We start from the raw sequence: 19,330 nt of genomic DNA on the forward strand, positions 1-19,330 counted from the left end.
CATCAGAACTGTGTGCACTTGGTCATGTATTATTATTACCGTTTTCCTCCTTTGGGTCAATATCTTTCCAGAATGGAAACCCCAGTTCTCTAGCATAACAGAATTTTAAGGGTTTGGGGGTTATTTTTTTTAAATATGGTCAAATTTTGTTGGTTGGTTAGCCCATTAAAAGAGCTCTCAGTAGCTGCGGTAATTAAAAAGAGAAATAATTTAATAAGGTGTTCATATTTTTATAAAACTCTGGACATGAAAAGCAAGCCAGTGCATTGTTACCAAAACAACTCAATTTTAGCACTTTCAGATAAGAAACTAATACACTTTTTCTGATAAATGTAAACGCTACTGACAGATCAGAGTCTGCTCACCAGGATCTGACGTCCAGTTTTGTCAGGCCTCCTGTGCTAGGGGCCACCATTCCCTTTACAGCTGCCTACTAAAAGCGCGGGAAGAGGGAAATGATTAGCAAGGCAGAAAAAGTATGGAATTATGCTACAAGATCTGCTTTTTTAGTGAGGTACTCTTCATATTGTAGGACAGAGTTTACGCAAAACATAATTCATAGCAAAAATACAGCGGCATATCAGGGCAGTGGGAGACTAAACCACAGACGTTGCGTGAAACGTACTGGACCTTCTGGTTTTGAAAACACAGCTTGCAAGACTTCAGTGAAATCTTTCCAGGAAGAACGCCTGAAAACTGTGGAAAATCCTGCGAATTAAAGCAGGAACACCCCGCAGCAAGGCCTGCCACCACGTCCCTCCGGCGGGGCTGGCGCGCGGGCCAGAGCAGAGCGGCGAGGCCTGGGCGTTATTTCAGCGGCGCCGAGCCGGGCAGTGACTTCGCATCCCTTCCTCTGCACGCTTCGCCCCATCGACACCCGCTGCGGAACTGAAGTGTGAAAATGGCTCGTAAAAGCTGGAAAATGATCCTCGAAGCGAGCCCGTCCTAACGGAAAGCTTCAGGGCGCCGGCAAGAAATGAAGCGTCGACCCCCCTTTGCAAGCGGCTCTGCAAACAGCGGCCGTTTCCCACCGGCGGGGAAATCGCGCCCGTTTCCCCGCTCCGTCCGGCACTTGTTCGTGAGGTTACAGCGCCATCTCCTGGGAGAAAACAAACTGCTGGAATTGCTCCCGAAATTCAGCCGGTTTGTTTGAATTTCCATTCGACTGCGTTCATCCGGGCAGCTAATACAGGCAGATCCTGCCATGACAGTGCAACATGATGAAATAATAGGGCAGGAAAAAAAAAAGTGCATTAACTGCTGCTTTTTGCTTGTTAGGCTTATTGTAAACTGTTATAATGAACACAGGGAAACTCTGGACAAGTTGCCCTTAGCTATAGCCTAACCCCTTAGGAGGAACCATTTATATTCTGGTTTTAAGAGGCAATGGGAGATTCCACACGTATAGAGTCGGCACCAGGAGAGCACAGACCCAATCTAACAGAACTTATTTTGTCCTTAGCTGATCCAAATGGAAATTTAAGGGTTTCTGATTGAAGTTAGAGGATATAAAAACCAAAAAGCATTCAAAAGATTAACATTATTATGAAATTGAAATGTCACTTATCATAATCAAATTATGTTTTAGATTTACTTCTGATTTCTTTAAAGATGACTGAGAAATGCATAGTAACAAAACCATTTTCACGTACAAAATGCTCTTGTCAGACATCACGAAGAACTTTTCTCTGCATTAAAAGGTTTTAAAGCTTGATGTTTAAGACTCTTCCTGAGAAATATAAAAAAAAAAATCAAAATTATAGGTATTTTAATGATCCAATCAATGTAACATAATACTCTTGGGGTATCATGTCTCTCATCTGGGAAAATGGTAGTGTCTGCAACCATTACAAAATTTTATTTGTAAACCACTGTCAAATGGATAAGATGGAGCTATAGTAGTAACTTTTACACAATGCAGCATCTTGCTTTTGAACACAAAAATAACCTCTAGCCCTGTGCTGTGTTTACCAACACAGCCAGGCAGAAGCATTTGCGTTTTTCTTTAACAAAGACCGACGAGCAGTGAAGCCAGACTTCACCGTGAGCAGACGATTCTTCGGCCACACACTCAACCAGCTCTAACAACAGATTTATCAAAGACGCTTCTGATGCTCCTCTCAGATGCTATACTTTTAATAAACCTATTTCCACGACTTTGTCAAAGAAATAACTGGTCTGCAAAACGGAATGCATTAACTATGACATCTTTATAGTCAAACATATTATTCTGTATGCAGTCCTCAGACATTTCCTAGGGCTCCTGTTTCTGTAAGTAACATTAGCTTTGTCAGAAATGAATTCTGTTTTCATTGCTATAGGCTGAACTCTAGATAAAACTACAGAAAAGTATGCAAGATTTCATCATTTCATCAAGGCAAGCAAGACTGGTTTTCGTAGTGACATAAAGCAAACAAACATTCACGATAAAAAATGTCAGCAGTTTACAATCCCAAAGTGCATATGTGTGAACACTTCCCTAGTAAGCAAACAGTACAGCAGCTCAGAAACAGTGTTGTAACATCTGAGTTTAAGACCAACTCTGTAAATAAATACTTAAATCTTGTATTATAGTCTTTGTCTTTTCAAAGCACTATCCAGAGAGTTTACTTTCCAACATGTCCAAGCGTTAGCCGTAGTCTACAGCATTAGCAGGCCCCTTTCTGAGAAGAGAGAAGTGGTCTATCTCTTTCAAAGCTGATTTAAACAATTTGCCAAACAAGTTTGAAAATAAATAAATAAATAAATAAATAAAAGCATTCTTGATTTCAAATTGTATTTATCCACTGGACCATGTTAAAATTCAAATTAAGGAGTTGAACAGAGTAACTTGCTCTTTGCTGTTGACGAAATCAGGCAGCAGGAAGGACAGAACATCTGACTCAATTCCTGTAAAGCAGGTTAGCTGATCTTGGGAACCCCAGTAAGGGTCTTGCCTGTGTATTTTGTTTGCTTGCTTTACTTGGTTAGTTAACACAGCAGCATTTCAGAGTTTCCTTTAGTGGAAAGATTTAAGAGCATTAGTAGCTATTACTTTTGGCTATTACATGCTGCCAGAGGAATCATTTTAAATTTTGTTATTTGAGGTGTATTTTCCAAAAGGAGATTGAAGGAAACAAATTTTGGGAATGAAAATATAATTGTGCACTTATTAAAATTACAATTAAAAAGACACATCAACAGTAAGGATATTACATCCTTGGAGCAAAGTGCATTGAACTGAAGCAGCCAGTGACAAATGAACATAAATTCACTTTCTCAGGCTCCCCTACAGCTCCTTATCTGTTGCAATGCAAAAGGAATAAGGGAGGAGTAGGCATGACTGGACTCTTTCTGCACCATCCAGGAATATTGTCCTCATCTTACAACAGCATATCATGCTCGACATCCGCACCACACAAAACCCTGGCTCCTCATTGTACACATCTAACAGGTATGTTGGTAAGCAGCTTCCAAGTTCTCATCTTTCTGTAGTACAGAGCGCACTTTGCTTATGTGATCTAGCTAAGCATATAAATGACATCCGTATTGCAGTGTTAGCTTTGGGGTTGTTCTGTTGTTCTAGAAATAAGCCTATTTCTTTTGAGTCATTCCTGCAGTTTTCAAAGAGAAACTCGCTCTCTCACCTCAAGGTCTAATCTCAAAGACATACAGGATTTTACCAGGTCTATTCAATTAGCCTTACAAGCCATTATTTTTTCTAGTGCGCACCCCAAAACAGAAAAAAAAATACTTTGACCAAAGAAATTTCATAATATTCTGCAGTATTCTTTTTCCTCTTCTTACAGAACTGCCTAAACCTGAGAGCAGACCTCTTCTTGTTCTTCTACAGGTCAAAAGAGACATGGAAAAAAATAAACCCAGCCAGTTCCTAACTCTGTTTCTGTCCTCTTCCCAAACTGTACTTCAAACTCATTCTCACCTAATCAGAGAGAACTTGAATACAATTTAAAATCTTCAACTGATAGCTAAGTTGTTACAAATTGTGGAGCAATAAATGCCTAATGATACCAGTATTAAAAAACAGAACAACAAATGCTAACCATTTGCCAAACAGCAATATAATGCAGATTCACATTTTCATGTCATGGCCTTCCCTCGCCCTCCTTTTAGCTTTATGTTTCCTGAGCAAGCCATATTCAGCCACCTTACAGACCTGAAATAAAACTCATTCATGGAGAACCAGAAATTCTACAATTTCAGAATTTTTTTTTCCTTACACAGTCCTTAGTGATAACCAGCTGTTTCAATGTGAATAAATCTATTCAAACCATTTCTTGAGAAAGCATAATTTCCTCTGCAAGTAAGAATTGCTTAACCTCTCTTGATTTTTCTTGTAAAACTCTGTATAGATTGACTGGATGCACAAAGCTGAAAGTCATTCAACCTTATTACTATTTTTGACCTTTCTTTTTTTCCTGGAAAGATTTAAAAAATTTTATGAAGGATGTTTCTATAGAAATCAAATACCAACACTACAGATTTACACAGTTGTGTTTTTCCTCTTATTTTACAAAGCTGGGAGTGAAGGAGAGGAGCAGAACCGAAAAAAATAGTCTAGTTTTTAGAAAATGACTTGCAACTTAGGTCACTATGTCTATCTGTATATTCACCGAACATGAACAGTGCATAATTTTCCAAGTCAAACAAGTAAACAATCAAGTCTTTAATCTTCTAACCAAGTAAGTCACTTTCACATCAACCACTCGGAGGTACAAATGCTCTTCTACCATTCAACTCACTTAATGGGCCAAAATTGGTACCAAGTGAGAAAGCAGCAGTTCAGAATATTTTGCTTTGCTTTTTTTCCCTGCCCCAGGTAATGAACTCAACCATCTCACCCATCTGCAACCTCAGTTCTACAGCTCTCTGTAATTCTGATGATGAATCAATTTTTGTAAACATGCCAAGATCTAGACCATGAATATGAGTTTTCAACTCACCACATTAGGAAAAACAAAAACTCACTGCAATTCAGTCACTTTTTATTTAGTATCCTTACCCTAATATGGGCTCACTTGATCATCTTTGTAGTTAGCAAAAATTATGCTAAGTTGTTAGGCTACTTAGTTTGACTTCCCAAAAGAATCAGGATTATGGGAAATACCAGAGTTTTTCATTTTCTTACCTGCCAAATCTTGTTGTTGTTGTTGTTGTTGTTAATTTCTACCCTGTTGTCAAAAGTGGCAGCAGCTGGGCTGGGAAAAGACTCAAAGTAGCACCACCCATAAAGTTGCTCAATTAGAGGCAGAACCTAGGCACTAAACTGCTTTGCAGGCACCAAATAACAAACAGCACCCTTGTACTGGCAAGCTGATCTAGAGTTGCAGCACGTACGATTCTTTGTACAGTGCAAGCGTTCAGAGATTCGGGGAACAAGAGACAAATTTACAAGCCATTAGTCATGTTGCTCATGGAACACATTGTTTTGTTTTGTCCTTGAGTATGTTTTTATTAGGGTAAATTGGAAATTTACACTGTTTTTAAATGATATCTTAAATTTCAATAAACTTTAAATATGTTGGATGTTCACTGCAAGGGTGGAGTGGTTGAACTAGGAACTTCCTCAAAAATTGCTTTTGATTGCATTTAAGCATAGCATCTCTCTGAGAGATTCCTGACTAAAACGGATAATACATGCAACTTGTCAAAGAATTTTCTTCATGCACAGGGGAATGTAATAAGGATGGAAGATATAAACATTCTTGAGCATTCTAGCAAATAATCTTAGTAAGGCTTGGAGAAAGAGCTGAATGTCTTCTGGAGGACTTCTTTTGAGATTAAAACTCAAAGGAAACATTCCTTTCTTCATTATAGCAAGATTGTCTAGAGAATCAAGTGGGAATCACAGGTCACTTTTCTCTTCTTCATCCATAATGTGTGGATAATATTTCCAGATTACAGAGCTACAACAAAGATATAAACATTGTTTATATCATGGGAAGGTCAATAGAAACCCACAAGGAAAAAGCCCACCATAGGTACCAGTTCTTTTCCATTTGCACACAAATATGAGGCTGCTGAAATTAGTATGTGTTAGGCATAAGACATTTCATAGTTACATTAAGCAAGTTATGTTAAGGCATAGTTTGATTAGCATGCTTATTAATCAAGTAATGGAGTGATAATAAATCTCACTCTTTGAATCTCGTGGGGAAAAAAAAAGAAAAAACACACTTAAAAAAACTACTGGCACAATCAGGCTCATGGCTCCAGTATTTTATTTGTACCATGAACCTGAATCTCTCAGAGTCATGCAGGTACTTTACTGATGCAACACTTGATCCATTCGTCTAAAGAAGAGTTAGAGGCTTTCATTCTTGAGTTTTCAGATAAAACAAATGATTTTCTTTTTTTTTCCACGGCCTACATGAGTGATTGCATGCAGCGGGAGCAGTCAAAATAGTATTTAACAGAACCTAAATGCTCAAAAAAAAAAAAACTCAGGCACCATGTTTATAGACTGTGAGGCAGGAGCTGAATACGGCTCGAAGTAGAAAAGATTTCAAAGGCTTTTTAGAGGGCATGTTCTTATTAAAAGGAAATAAACAGAAATAACCTAACCTGATAACTAATGGCAAAATTATCACTTCCATTACAAACAAGTAGTATCTATTCTTTACGGAATTCACAGACGTACTAATACTCTTGCCTGTCACAAAGACTATATTCCCCCATCACTGCAGAAGGCGACAGAAAAAGCCTTCCAAAAATATAGAAATATCCCAGCAACTGAGTAATACATTTGAAAACTTGAGATCTAACTTGCACAATTATAATTTTAAATATCCCTATCAGTTTTTCCTCTTTTATATTCCAGTCATGATCAGACTACATGTGAGCGTTGAATAAGGAAAAAGCCTGCCAACAGTAAGAAAGTTACCATGTACAAATTTTTCATTCTGTTGCATAGATACCTCTCCTCATTTTTTAGAAGTAGGAAGTTACAAGCAATGATGCATTGAAAGGTAACAAAGTTTTTAAAGATGAATAAGAAGTAAAATAGAAATTTTTCCTTTATATGAAGCAGAAGCTCTAAAATTTAAGTAGTTACTTGGAAGGCAGTCCAGCAATATTGCTTTACCAAAAGATGCATCTTCAGATGCATCAGAGGAAACGATACCAATTTTGCAAGTTTGACTCCAATGAGGTACAAGGTTTACTCTTTAGCAAGCAGTGAGAATGCACACATTCCTGTAGGAGAATTACTGTGCTCAAGTTCAGGCATGAACTAAAGCTTCCAAACATCAGTCCAAAAATCTCATACCCTCACGCAGCAAGAACTCAGCACCTTTCAGAAATCAGGCATAGCTCCAAAGCCGCTGAAACCGTCTATTAAGAGGAAAGCGCACAGGTTTAGTAGCTGAACAGTAAGTTTGCAGGACACCGGAAATACTTCCCAGGTAAGTTATACAAATAGCATTTGTTTGAAACCAGTGGAATATACATGGTTCAATTTTTGCAGGTTTTATTTTTTTTTCCACTGCTGTTAAAAGGCATCAGGAGCCCCCAGGAAGGGTGGCACCAAAGTGACCATACGATTATCGGTCCAATGCTTCAGCTGAAGAGAAGATAAGCAAAACTGGAAGCTGAAAGGAAGTCAGTCACACAAGAATAACTTTTTTTTTTTTAATTATTAAAATGTAAACATTGGAAAAGAGTGAATTGCAAACTTCTTCTACCCCAGGAATATCTTTACTATACTGAACAAAGTGACACAACTTAGTTCTTAAAGCCTTCAGCAACTGTATTGAATTGCCTCCAGGTTGTCATGCGAGACAACCACATATGAAGGGAAAGAATTTCCTCAGAATAAAATATATAGGCATACCTCATTTTATTGCACTTTGCAGATATTGTGTTTTTTACAAATTGAAGATTTTTGGTAACCCTGCATTGAGCAAGTCTATCGGCGCCATTTTCCAACAGCATGTGCTCACTTCATGTGTCTGCGTCACATTTTGGTAATTCTCGCAATGTTTCAAACTTTTTCATTATTATTATATCTGTGATCGGTGATTTTGGATGTTACTATTGTAATTGTTTTGGGGCACCATGAACCATGCCCATATAAGACGGCAAACTGAATTGATCAATGTTGTGTGTGTTCTGACTGCTCCACCGACCAGTTGTTCCCCCGACTCTCTCCCTCTCTTTGGGCCTCCCTGTTCCCTGAGACACAACAATATTGAAATTAGGGCAATTAATAACCCTACAATGGCCTCTAAGTGTTGGAGTGAAAGGAAGAGTCGCACGTCTCTCACTTTAAATCAAAAGCTAGAAATGATGAAGCTTAGTGAGGAAGGCATGTCGAAAGCCGAGAGAGGCCGAAAGCTCGGCCTCTTGCGCCAAACAGGTAGCCAAGTTGTGAACGCAAAGGAAAAGTTCTTGAAGGAAATTCAAAGTGCTCCTCCAGTGAACACACCAATGATAAGAAAGCGAAACAGCCTTCTTGCTGATATGGAGAAAGTTTTAGTGGTCTGGGTAGAAGATCAAACCAGTCACAACAGTCCCTTAAGCCAAAGCCTCATCCAGAGCAAGGCCCTAACTCTCTTCAGTTCTGTGAAGGCTGAGAGAGGTGAGGAAGCTGCAGAAGGAAAGTTTGAAGCTAGCAGAGGTTGGTTCATGAGGTTTAAGGAAAGAAGCCATCTCCATAACATAAAAGTGCAAGGTGAAGCAGCAAGTGCTGATGTAGAAGCTGCAGCAAGTTCTCCAGAAGATCTAGCTAAGGTAATTGATGAAGGTGGCTACACTAAACAACAGATTTTCAGTGTAGGCGAAACAGCCTTCTGTTGGAAGAAGATGCCATCTAGGACTTTCATAGCTAGAGAGGAGAAGTCAATGCCTGGCTTCAAAGCTTCAAAGGACAGGCTGACTCTCTTGTTAGGGGCTAATGCAGCTGGTGACTTGAAGCCAATGCTCATTTACCATTCCAAAAATCCTACAGCCCTTAAGAATTATGCTACATCTACTCTGCCTCTATAAATGGAACAATAAAGCCTGGATGACAGCACATCTGTTAACAACCTGGTTTTAAGCCCACTGTTGAGACCTACTGCTCAGAAGAAAAGATTCCTTTCCAAATATTACTGCTCATTGACAATGCACCTGGTCACCTAAGAGCTCTGATGGAGATGTACAATGAGATTAATGTTATTTTCATGCCTGCTAACACAACATCCATTCTGCAGCCCACTGATCAAGGAGTAATTTTGACTTTCAAGTCTTATTATTTAAGAAATACATTTCGTAAGGTTATAGCTGTGATAGAGAATGATTCCTCTGATGGATCTGGGCAAAGTAAATTGAAATCCTTCTGAAAAGGATTCACCATTCTAGATGCCATTAAGAACATTTGTGATTCATGGGAGGAGATCAAAATATCAACATTAACAGGAGTTTGGAAGTCGATTCCAGCCCTCATGGATGACTTTGAGGGGTTCAAGACTTCAGTGAAGGAAGTAACTGCAGATGTGGTGGAAACAGCAAGAGACCTCTAATTAGAAATGGAGCCTGAAGATGTGACTGAATTGCTGCAACCTCCTGATAAAACTTTAACAGGTGAGGAGTTGCTTCTTATGGATGAGCAAAGAAAGTGGTTTCTTGAGATGGAGTCTACTCCTGGTGAAGATGCTGTGAACATTGCTGAAATGACAACAAAGGATTTAGAATATGATATAAACTGAGTTGATAAAACAGTGGCAGGCTTTGAGAGGATTGACTCCAATTTTGAAAGAGGTTCTATTGTGGGTAAAATGCTATCAAAAAGGATCGCATGCTACAGAGAAATCCTTCGTGAAAGGAAGAGTTAATCGATGCAGCAAACTTCACTGCTGTCTTATTTTAAGAAATTGCCACAGCCACCCCAGCCTTCAGCAACCACCACCCTGATCAGTCAGCAGCCATCAACATCAAGGCAAGACCCTCCATCAGCAAAAAGATTACGACTCGCTGAAGGCTCAGATGATGGTTAGCATTTTTTAGCAATAGAGTATTTTTTAATTAAGGTACGTACATTGGTTTTTTAGACATAATGCTATTGCACACTTAGACTTCAGTATAGTGTAAACATTTATATGCACTAGGAAACCAAAAAATGTGTGATTCGCTTTATTACGATATTCACTTTATTGCGATGGTCTGGAACTGAACCCGCAATACCTCTGAGGTATGCCTGTGTGTATATATATAGATACATATAATTAAAAAATTAAAATTAATAATTTTTAAAACCTTCAGAATAAAAGCCTCTTCAGGATTACCATGTCCCTTTGTCAAAATAACTGCTTTTTTTTTGGGGGGGGGGCTATTTTTAAGGAAGCAGCAGGAAAGCATAGAAACTAAATACTCAGGTTCTAGGATCATAGAAGTTCACAGCTTGCTAATTACTTTTTCCTTTGTTCTGTAATTCCCATTCTTCAAAAATATGATCAAAAGCAGAACACAAAAGAAAGGAGAATTCTCTTTTGGTTTTATTTGATGAAAATATTTGCACTTTCAGATTGCACTTTCTTTTTCTCAGTGCTACATTTCATCTAACATCTGTATTCCACCCACTGTGTGGTTTTCAGAAACACTTATTTCTTCCCTGGCTCAGGGTTATGTTCTAAAATACTGTACATAGCCTAAAATAATAGAAACTCTTTTGTTTCTTTCGGGGGAACGGATGATTTTTCTGGAAGGCAGTCTCCTCCTCACTAAAGGTTATGCGGAAGCATTAAAGCTTCATGGCTGGAAAGACTCTAAGAAAGCCTAACTCCCTACCAAGACAAAATGCCTGATCCTCACAAAAGCACCTCCTGCTGAGAACATCCCTGCTTCGCCAACACTGCTCCTGGAAAATTAACTCACCTTCATTAGAGCTGAAAACTCTGATTTCTCCTCCCTCCAAACTCAGATAAAATAAAAAATTTATAATTGATACTGATTAAAAGTTCAGTTTTAGTGTAGAAGTCCACTTGGGCTGTAACCCTGTTACTGCAGAGCTCTTCTAGAGCACTGAGGCAGTGCTCACAGTCACACAGCCACCTTGTTCATGTTTAATAGTGCAACAAGCAAAGCTCAGCATGTCACATCAAGGAGGAAACAAAGGCAAAAAGTAATGAAGAGACTAATATGTATCATTTCTCCAAAATTAATTTTAAAAACAGTAACAAGAAAGTACTTTTTATCTGAAGCTTAAAGTAGGCAACAAGGGAATAACAAAACCAAGGTTTCAGGCTTAACGGTTTGGTATTTGTGTGAAACAGGTGAAGAGTAAGCTTTCAGTCAGAATGATCAGGATTTTTATTTTTAATTTTTATTTATTTATTTATTTATTTTAACTTCTAAGGCCACAGGTTACTTTGCTTTTAAAGTTTTCCCAAGGTAAGGGGAAGGAGGGAAATGCCACTAAATATAAGAATGGGGACTAAGTCACTACTACCAATCAGCTCACCAGAGCAGGGTGAACTTGTTCCTAACATTATGACTAAGTATTAGAACTGTGTATTAGAATTCTTGTTTAGTTCCTATAAGTACAATCTGAAATTAGTTAGCTCTTTTTTGTCAACTGCTACGCTAGATGTAACATTCTGAAGGAAAATTTGAGTCAATTTACATGATTAAAGTGCAACATTCTTAAGGTACCTGTAGTTTTCAATGTATAATTTTAGAAGAGACCTCCCTTGCAAAGATGTCAAGGTTCTTCATGCAAGATCAGAGCACACTGGACAACTTTTCCTACTGAAGTCATTAATTACTTTTGAGATACAAAAATAGTTAAAGGCAAGAATCTACATTGGGAGGAATGGCCTATCATTTTTACAGTATGTGCAAGTTCATTAAATTTTCTCAGTTGCCTCTGTGCAAAATCATGAAGAGAAAATTCTAATCATACTAGGAATCTTTAAGAGATCCTTTCAGAATTTGCATTTTGCTTAATGAGGGTATTTTCATATTTTAGTTTCAGATATTTACTGTTTGAAAGGGGTGGGGGGAAGCTAGTGGTATGTCTGACATCATCCTTAACAGAATTACCTGAACCTAATTACACCAAAACCACAAGTACACCAGATTTATCAAAATACTTGGATATACAGTGTGGAACACAAATCACCTCAAATCAGGCAATCCAGTGAAAGTCAGTAGAATTTGAGCTCCCAACCTAGCTAGATTCCGTAAATCCTAATAAATAATTTCAGTAATTATGGTGCAGTTACGCCCTTTGTGAGCCTGTCTTCCTGCCTTAAGATTGCTATATCCAACAGCTACTTGGAGAGAATCATACTTTTAGAATTTTTGCAATTTACACGGAAGACTTAATTCTTATGTTTCCACCTGCTTCGTCAGTGGTCAAAGCAAGAACTACTCTCCTCTGCAGGAAAGCATGCGCTATGTAATATATCTCAACCTTCTCTTTTGTCCTTAAGCTTGCTCTATCGCAAGGTATTATAGAACAAAATGAAAATTATTAAGTATCCTGTTTACCATCACCTACATTTTACATTTTAGCCTCACATTTCATGTTTATCATACCATTCTTGCACCTAACTTTAGGTCTATAAAACATTTTAATGCACTCTGAGAACTTTACACAAAAGTACCAAGACTAGTTTGACAACTAATTAGCACAGCAGATTCTTAATTAGGAGGTTTGTATATTGCTGTAATTGAAGTAGATGAGTTGTACAGCAGGGGAAAATGCACCTAATTCACAGTGCTTTTCTTACCATATGGTTTCTCTCTAGAGTCATCCATATTTTTCCATGACATTTAAATATATTGGTACAGTTAATCTCATTTATTTCTACTACTAGAAGACAACTGTTACATTAGTTTGAAGACTTGAGACAGACAAAGCTACAATTTCAAAAATTTCTACAGCATTAGAATTGTTACTATGGAATGAGTTCATAAACATCTTAGTTCAGGTCCTTTTCTTAAAGTAAAATGCACCAATATCTCCCCTGCTTTCCCCAACCTGCAAGTGTGTAAAACGAAGAATTTGCCCCTAAAAACCCCAATGCTTAGAGAAAACTGTCTCAGAAGTCATAAAAATGCATGTTTTTGTTTAATCCTGTAGCAGCATATGCCACATATTTGTGTAACAGGGTTCCAAAATATCTGACTAGCTAATAAAATATCAGTTAACTAGACAAAAACAAAATAAAAAAAAACAAACTCAGAGCTAATTAAAAAAAAAAGATAACTATGCAACTGTGTTAACAAAGTAATGGCAAGTCTTAATTTGAGGCAGTGGTTCCCAACCTTCTGCTATTAAGGGACATTGAGGGACTTGCCAGCTATTACCTTCTGTTCCACGTTTAGCATACCTCAGCATATTTACAGCAGACTTTGTCTTGTAGTATCTGTTTGCTGTCTAACATTTCTCTTCCTGTGCAGTCTTATGACCATTCCCTGTTTCCTATCTCACCAGAAGGCCATAAGACACTTGCAGCGTTGCAACTTACTGGTGGTTCCCTGTGCCAGAAAACATTTTGATAAGCACAGAATGATGGTCTGACAATACTTGTCTAGGTAACACTGTATAGTGCCTTAACAAAAGCAGTAGGATGAGGAATAGGAGGTAGAAGCCACTTGAAACCTCCTTTCACACATTTAACAAAAGCAGAGTTGAATCCAGAGTTCAGCAGCCATCCAGCAGCTATTGCTCTTCTCTGCCCATTTTACCTCCATCTCACCCTATTTTCATCCGATGTTCTGGTTTGTCCACCTCAATTCCAGGGGATCCAGTCTTCGAGTTTGAAATATCATGATACTGCAGTGGTTGTTATATTTACTGTAAGTACAGTTGCAGACCATACCACCAGCAATTAAAAAAACCAAATTAAGACAGCCAACCTCCATTCATCCCTTCCTGTATGAAGTTTTGTACGTCAAAATACCTGAAAACTGCACTGACACAGCAGCACTTATTTTAACTTGCATTACGAATAAACTGCACATGCTGTTTTACAGACAATATATATTTGTAAACTTGCTCATGCAAAGTTAGTGTGCACAACAGGGATGTTTGCTTTCTAATCCCCACACTTTTTAAAATGACATTTATGTCTGCTCTTTTGAACTGTGCCCAAACCTTCTCTTTAATATAAGAAATCTTGCACGGAATTTGTCTGCCAGACAAATCAATTTATGAAGCTGAAACAAAAAAGAATAAAAGTTATACAAAAACATGGTGCACCTGGAGGGTTGAATCCCACCCACTCTCCTCCTTTTTGCTTTATAAGTAGAAAGAGTGAATAAAAGAAAAAAAAAATCATGGTCACAAAATTTTAACATTTTAATCCTAAACGTTACAGGGCAAATGGATGTTGGAACCTATTTCCATATACCATGCGTCAACTTTTTATTCCCAAATGTGGCCAAATCCACTAAAACAAGAGTGGTTAACAAACTCTGGATTATGGAAATACATTTCTGGAATAAATGCTAGAAAAGCAACAATGGGAAAAGCCAACGGTCTCCGTAAAGGTAAATAAAGTGGAACAATGTGTAGATTAGATACTTTTCTGTTTCTTCCTCATAACCTGTCAATTCAGTGCATCATATGGTTCAATATAATGGTCCCGTTTTGGACAAACATTTAACTAGTGTCCATTGATTCCAAGTTAGTGGATGATGAATCTTTTTGGATACTTTCAAAGATGGCTGCCAGCTCAGGGTTAGAGCTTATCTGTGACTGAAATTCACTCATTAATGGACTCTTCTCTGCTTCTGGAATGGTTAGAAGCGCTGCTACTGCCCTCATAGCAGATCGTTTCAGTTCATCTTGCTTTTCAAACTCCTGTTTCACTGAGTTTGCCTTTACCTAGGGGGAAAAAATTAAAACATGTATGAAACTTTTGCTTAACCCTTTTCTCTACACCCATCTTAAAAATATATATATCTTAAAGATCTATTTCCTTCCGTACTACCATTTTGGACAGCTTTCAAAATTGGCCTAAGCGCTAAATCTAAGAAGCTCTTTAGGGGGGAAAATAATAATAAAAGCAACTAACCAATCTACCTAGAAGATTTTTTACCAGCAGTATACAAATTGACTGAAACTTGAATATTGCAAGTTAAGCAGAAAAGATGAGCTATCAAGCCAATTATCAAATTGAAACAATTACAGTAGCCAACTTCCGATTAGCAAGGTCAGTAAACAACATTAGAATGTTATCACAATATTAGGACTCCAGAGTACAAAAATTCAACAAAAATGTTGACCTTTATTAGAATAACTGATTAACCTTTTGTTCTAAGTCTCAGAGATGTTTCAATGATACAAATAGAATTTATCATTAAAAGCAGTCCAACTTCTTAATCTCAAATGTAACAGAGATTACAGTAATGGAAAAGAAAGGTAAAGCAGGCATTAAATCACTGTCAGAGAACGTAGGTGTATCCAGACATGAATAGCGAGGGGGAAACCAACTGTGTCCCAATAATCTTGTAATCATTTAAATGAAGGGGGACAAAAGAAAAAAAAGAAACCACACACACACACCAATTTACATGGCGCCAATCCTTCAGCAACCAAATGCTTGACTGCAACAACTTCATCATCAAGAGTCCCAAAGGAAGCCAGCATTCCATTTTCAGTGTTCATAACAAAATCTGAGACTTACAAGCTGCCCAAGTGGCAGTTAGATTTATAAGGAACTAAAGAAATACCAGCCAAAAAGACCAGAGAATTTAAAAAAGAAAACTAATAAATTTATACTCTTTTCTTTCTTCTATGTGTAACTTATTTAAAAGAAACATTTAATACATGTATAAGGCTCCAACTATTTACACTATACTTCCTATTGCAGCTTATAAACAATTGTTCAGGCAACACTGCAGCAATAGAGCTAGATTATCAGCAGTATTCTTTGTATACAAGTTCATTTATACTTCTACAAAACAACAACACAAAACAATTCATGAATAGAAATTTAAATTTAAAACAATACCTTAGTTGTACATGTAGCACGCAAAGGTTCAACAAGCCTATCCAACCTCTGCAGCACTGCACTTGGACAAAGGGTAGATAGTCTCACCAACATTAAAAAGGTTAGCATCTAGTTTGAGAGAAAACCAGTCCAACAATCAGTTAAGCTCAGCACTTTAACAGATATTTCCTAGAATGTTATGCAACTTTAACAGTAACATTAAGGAAAGTGACAAATACAGTGAAATATTTAAGCATATGAAATACTCTTACCATTTCAGTCTATTCAATATTTAAAATATTTTGACTAATTTACTGCTTAGAGAGAGAAAAATGACACCTAACCTTAATGTCATAGTGATCCTTCAAGCCATCTTCAACATGGTTTAAGAATTCAAAAATATCTAGTCTATCCAAACAGCTATCCAAAAGGGTATACATGCACTCAAAAGCTGCTTTTCTTATGTCCAATCCATCATCAACTGTATGCTTAAATGGTCCCATTTCCACCTGCCAGCAAACAAAAACAAAGTTAAAAAGCAATATAGTTAGAAAAATTGGGAGTCTATTTACATATATTTAGCCCTGTTTTTCTCAGTTAACATACCTCTCTGATTAGTTCCTTTCTGACTTTCGTTTCATTGTAAAGGTGAGGAAGCACAGTATCTAACAGGTCCCTTATTAATGATGGTTTATTGTGTGCAGCTGAATTAAATGTCACTAGGGCTACTCTCCTGACATTGAGATCCGGGTCTTCCAGTGTTTTCAGAAAATCACCTGCAATCATGTACAGAAATAAATCAACCAATGAGGATTTTTCTTCCTATTTAAAAATATTCTTGCTTAGTTTTAACCTTTCAACAAGGTGTTTTTAATACAAGAGTTATTCTGAGGCAGAGACCAATATCTGCTATTTTAGCAAGACTATGCTAATATATGTATTTAATTATACTCTTATGAAAAATATTATATTTGAGTTATAAAATATTTCACATAATGAAAAAGAAATAGAAAAGCAGTTCAAAATAAATGTCTATCATTTAATAATATTTCAACAGGGTGTTGGTTTTTAAGGTACAGTCAGTAAAGTAGTGAAAATTTAACAGCTATGAAACATCATCTTTCCTTTTCTCCATTAAAGTCTCTCAGAACATGTTTTAGAAAACCAATGTCAATTCTGCAGTTTAAGAATTAAAGAACCTCTCTCAAAGAAACTATCAATAATGCTTTTTTAACCCCTAAATTGGCATATATTAAGAGTTCCTAAATTGCCAGAAGATAAGCCTTCTCAACATATATTATGTAAGAACACCTCTACCATTCCGCACTCAGCACGTTTTCAAATCCCCTAGAGTTCTACAACATTGCTTTAGTAAAACGAACACCTGCAGGAATACATTGTATTTTTCCCCCATGTCTGTGATGTTTTTTCTCCTTTTTAAAATTTTGCTCATCATAGAAGTTGCTAGTAAAACAACAGTGTTTAAACATCAGAATAATTACTATACACCAAGGTACTGGGCAACAAAACTAATGATAACCAAAATTTTTGAACTACTAAATGCTAATAGTTTTTTTGATTGGAAAGCAAGAAAGTTTCTCCAGAAACCAAAGGGGCAAGCCAGCTACGGTAGGGGGGAGGGCCAGGTGAAAAACTCACAAACATAGTCAATTCTTTAATATTGTTAAAAATATTTAAGCTTAGTGACGAAAAATAACGTACAGGAACTGATGTCATCCCCCCATAAATAAAAACCTTGCTCTCTACAAAACCATATGTTTTAGAAGATTAATCTTTTCCCCCCCATTAGACTGAACAGTATATACAATTTTACAGATGTTTAAACCTGTAATCAATCCACTATAAAACATTCACCATAGCATATTAGACAAACCTACAATACTATTGTGTCATACAAATGAGAACATATGCATGGATCAAAAAGCCACAGCATTTCAATCCTTTGTCATGCTAATGCTATACTGAAAGCTCTGAGTACCTTTTTCCTATACAAAAATACACATGCTTCTAATAACTTTCAAACCACAAAGCATTACAAAAATCACAAACATCTGAACTTATGATTCATCACTCGGTAATACAAAATTCACGTACACTTATGTATTTTGAGTGACAAAATGTCACAAATATTCCCAAGACCACTGTTGTGGGTGAAGACAATACCTCCTTACACCAAAATGATACAGCTTGGAGCGAGAGCACAAGCAAGAGCAAAAAACAGCTTTTGGGCATCTTCTACCATCATAGCTTCAATACACACTACTTTTATCACACATTTTTACTACTCAGAATTTAAACAAGCTAGAATTTCAATAGAAATAACTGGCTATTGAGGAATCATTTTGTAACTGTTCCTACCAATAGCTACCATTAGCAGCTATCCTATTCAGATACCTGCAAAGTACTTGTTTTCTGAAAAAGCAATGAACAGATTTTAAGTGTAATTCTATTGCTTGAAAACTTAGAAGCTGTTACTAAAAATAAAGAACTTACCTATGCAGTTCTTCAAGAGTGGGTCTATGGGTTGTGGATGATCAGAAATAGTGAATTTAACAGCAGTAACCACTGAACTTCGAGCATATGATGACCCTAATATGAAATATAATTGTGAATACTATGTAATATTAAAACAGTACAACTAGAGATTTTAAATTATGTACAACTTTTTTTTTTAAAAACATCTGATATTTTTTAGGATTAAGAGTAAGTGTTAATTATTACTAGCATTGCAATATGTTTCTCCCACATATGTACCAGTGTTGCACTTTAAACAGAAAAAAACATAAAATTGTTTATTTTGAATTTTCTGTAGAAGATAACATTGAAGTAATGAACCTATTAAGACAGATTTTTTTAATTCATGAAGAACAGATCTAAAAATTCCACTCTTTAAGCAGAAGTATACAAAGAAAATATTTATGTGAAGACAGTTCATGATGTGAAACTGATTCATGAATTTTGAACAATGATCCTTCAATCTTCCTAATCCCTACACATTTCAGAATTTTAATCTAAAGATTGGAAACAGTGCAATTTATTCCAGCATGTCAGTATGTTGTAACTCATCTGTCAAGTAGTGCTGTCCCCTTGTCCCCTATGTTGTTCCCCTTAATTTTAGAGCTCTTTGCTAAGTGGAACATTATTAGTTGAAATACCATAATCTCAAAGCAAATCATAAAAGCAATTCATGTTACATATGGCTAACTTCCTCAAGGAAAAAGGGAAGTGCAATGACTAAAAAGCATGTCCAGCAAAATACCATGTGGAAAAACTCAAATTTTACACTTAATTAAGCAAGCTTCACATTGTTTTTGAGGAAGAAAAATACTTAATTTCTGAAGTATCACAAAATTTAAGCACAGAATTTATAAAACCAGATAAATTTATTA

The 19,330-nt window shown here is 36.8% G+C and overlaps 1 protein-coding gene across 2 annotated transcripts in view; it reads right to left on the reverse strand.

The window, feature by feature from the left end:
* Positions 1-14,260: 14,260 nt before the first annotated feature.
* The window catches only part of CAND1 (cullin associated and neddylation dissociated 1), a 29,252-nt gene continuing 24,182 nt past the window's right edge, over positions 14,261-19,330 (reverse strand). For both annotated transcript variants that reach the window (XM_067313879.1, XM_067313883.1), the window contains 5 exons: positions 18,435-18,530; positions 16,527-16,696; positions 16,265-16,429; positions 15,942-16,049; positions 14,261-14,812 (listed from right to left, as the gene is read on the reverse strand). In XM_067313879.1, the coding sequence (XP_067169980.1) occupies positions 14,588-14,812; positions 15,942-16,049; positions 16,265-16,429; positions 16,527-16,696; positions 18,435-18,530 (764 nt within the window). In that variant the 3' untranslated portion in view covers positions 14,261-14,587. The remainder of the gene's footprint in view (positions 14,813-15,941; positions 16,050-16,264; positions 16,430-16,526; positions 16,697-18,434; positions 18,531-19,330) is intronic.

This window comes from Apteryx mantelli, chromosome 1 (genome assembly GCF_036417845.1).
Source record: "Apteryx mantelli isolate bAptMan1 chromosome 1, bAptMan1.hap1, whole genome shotgun sequence".
Classification (NCBI taxonomy): Eukaryota; Metazoa; Chordata; class Aves; order Apterygiformes; family Apterygidae; genus Apteryx; species Apteryx mantelli.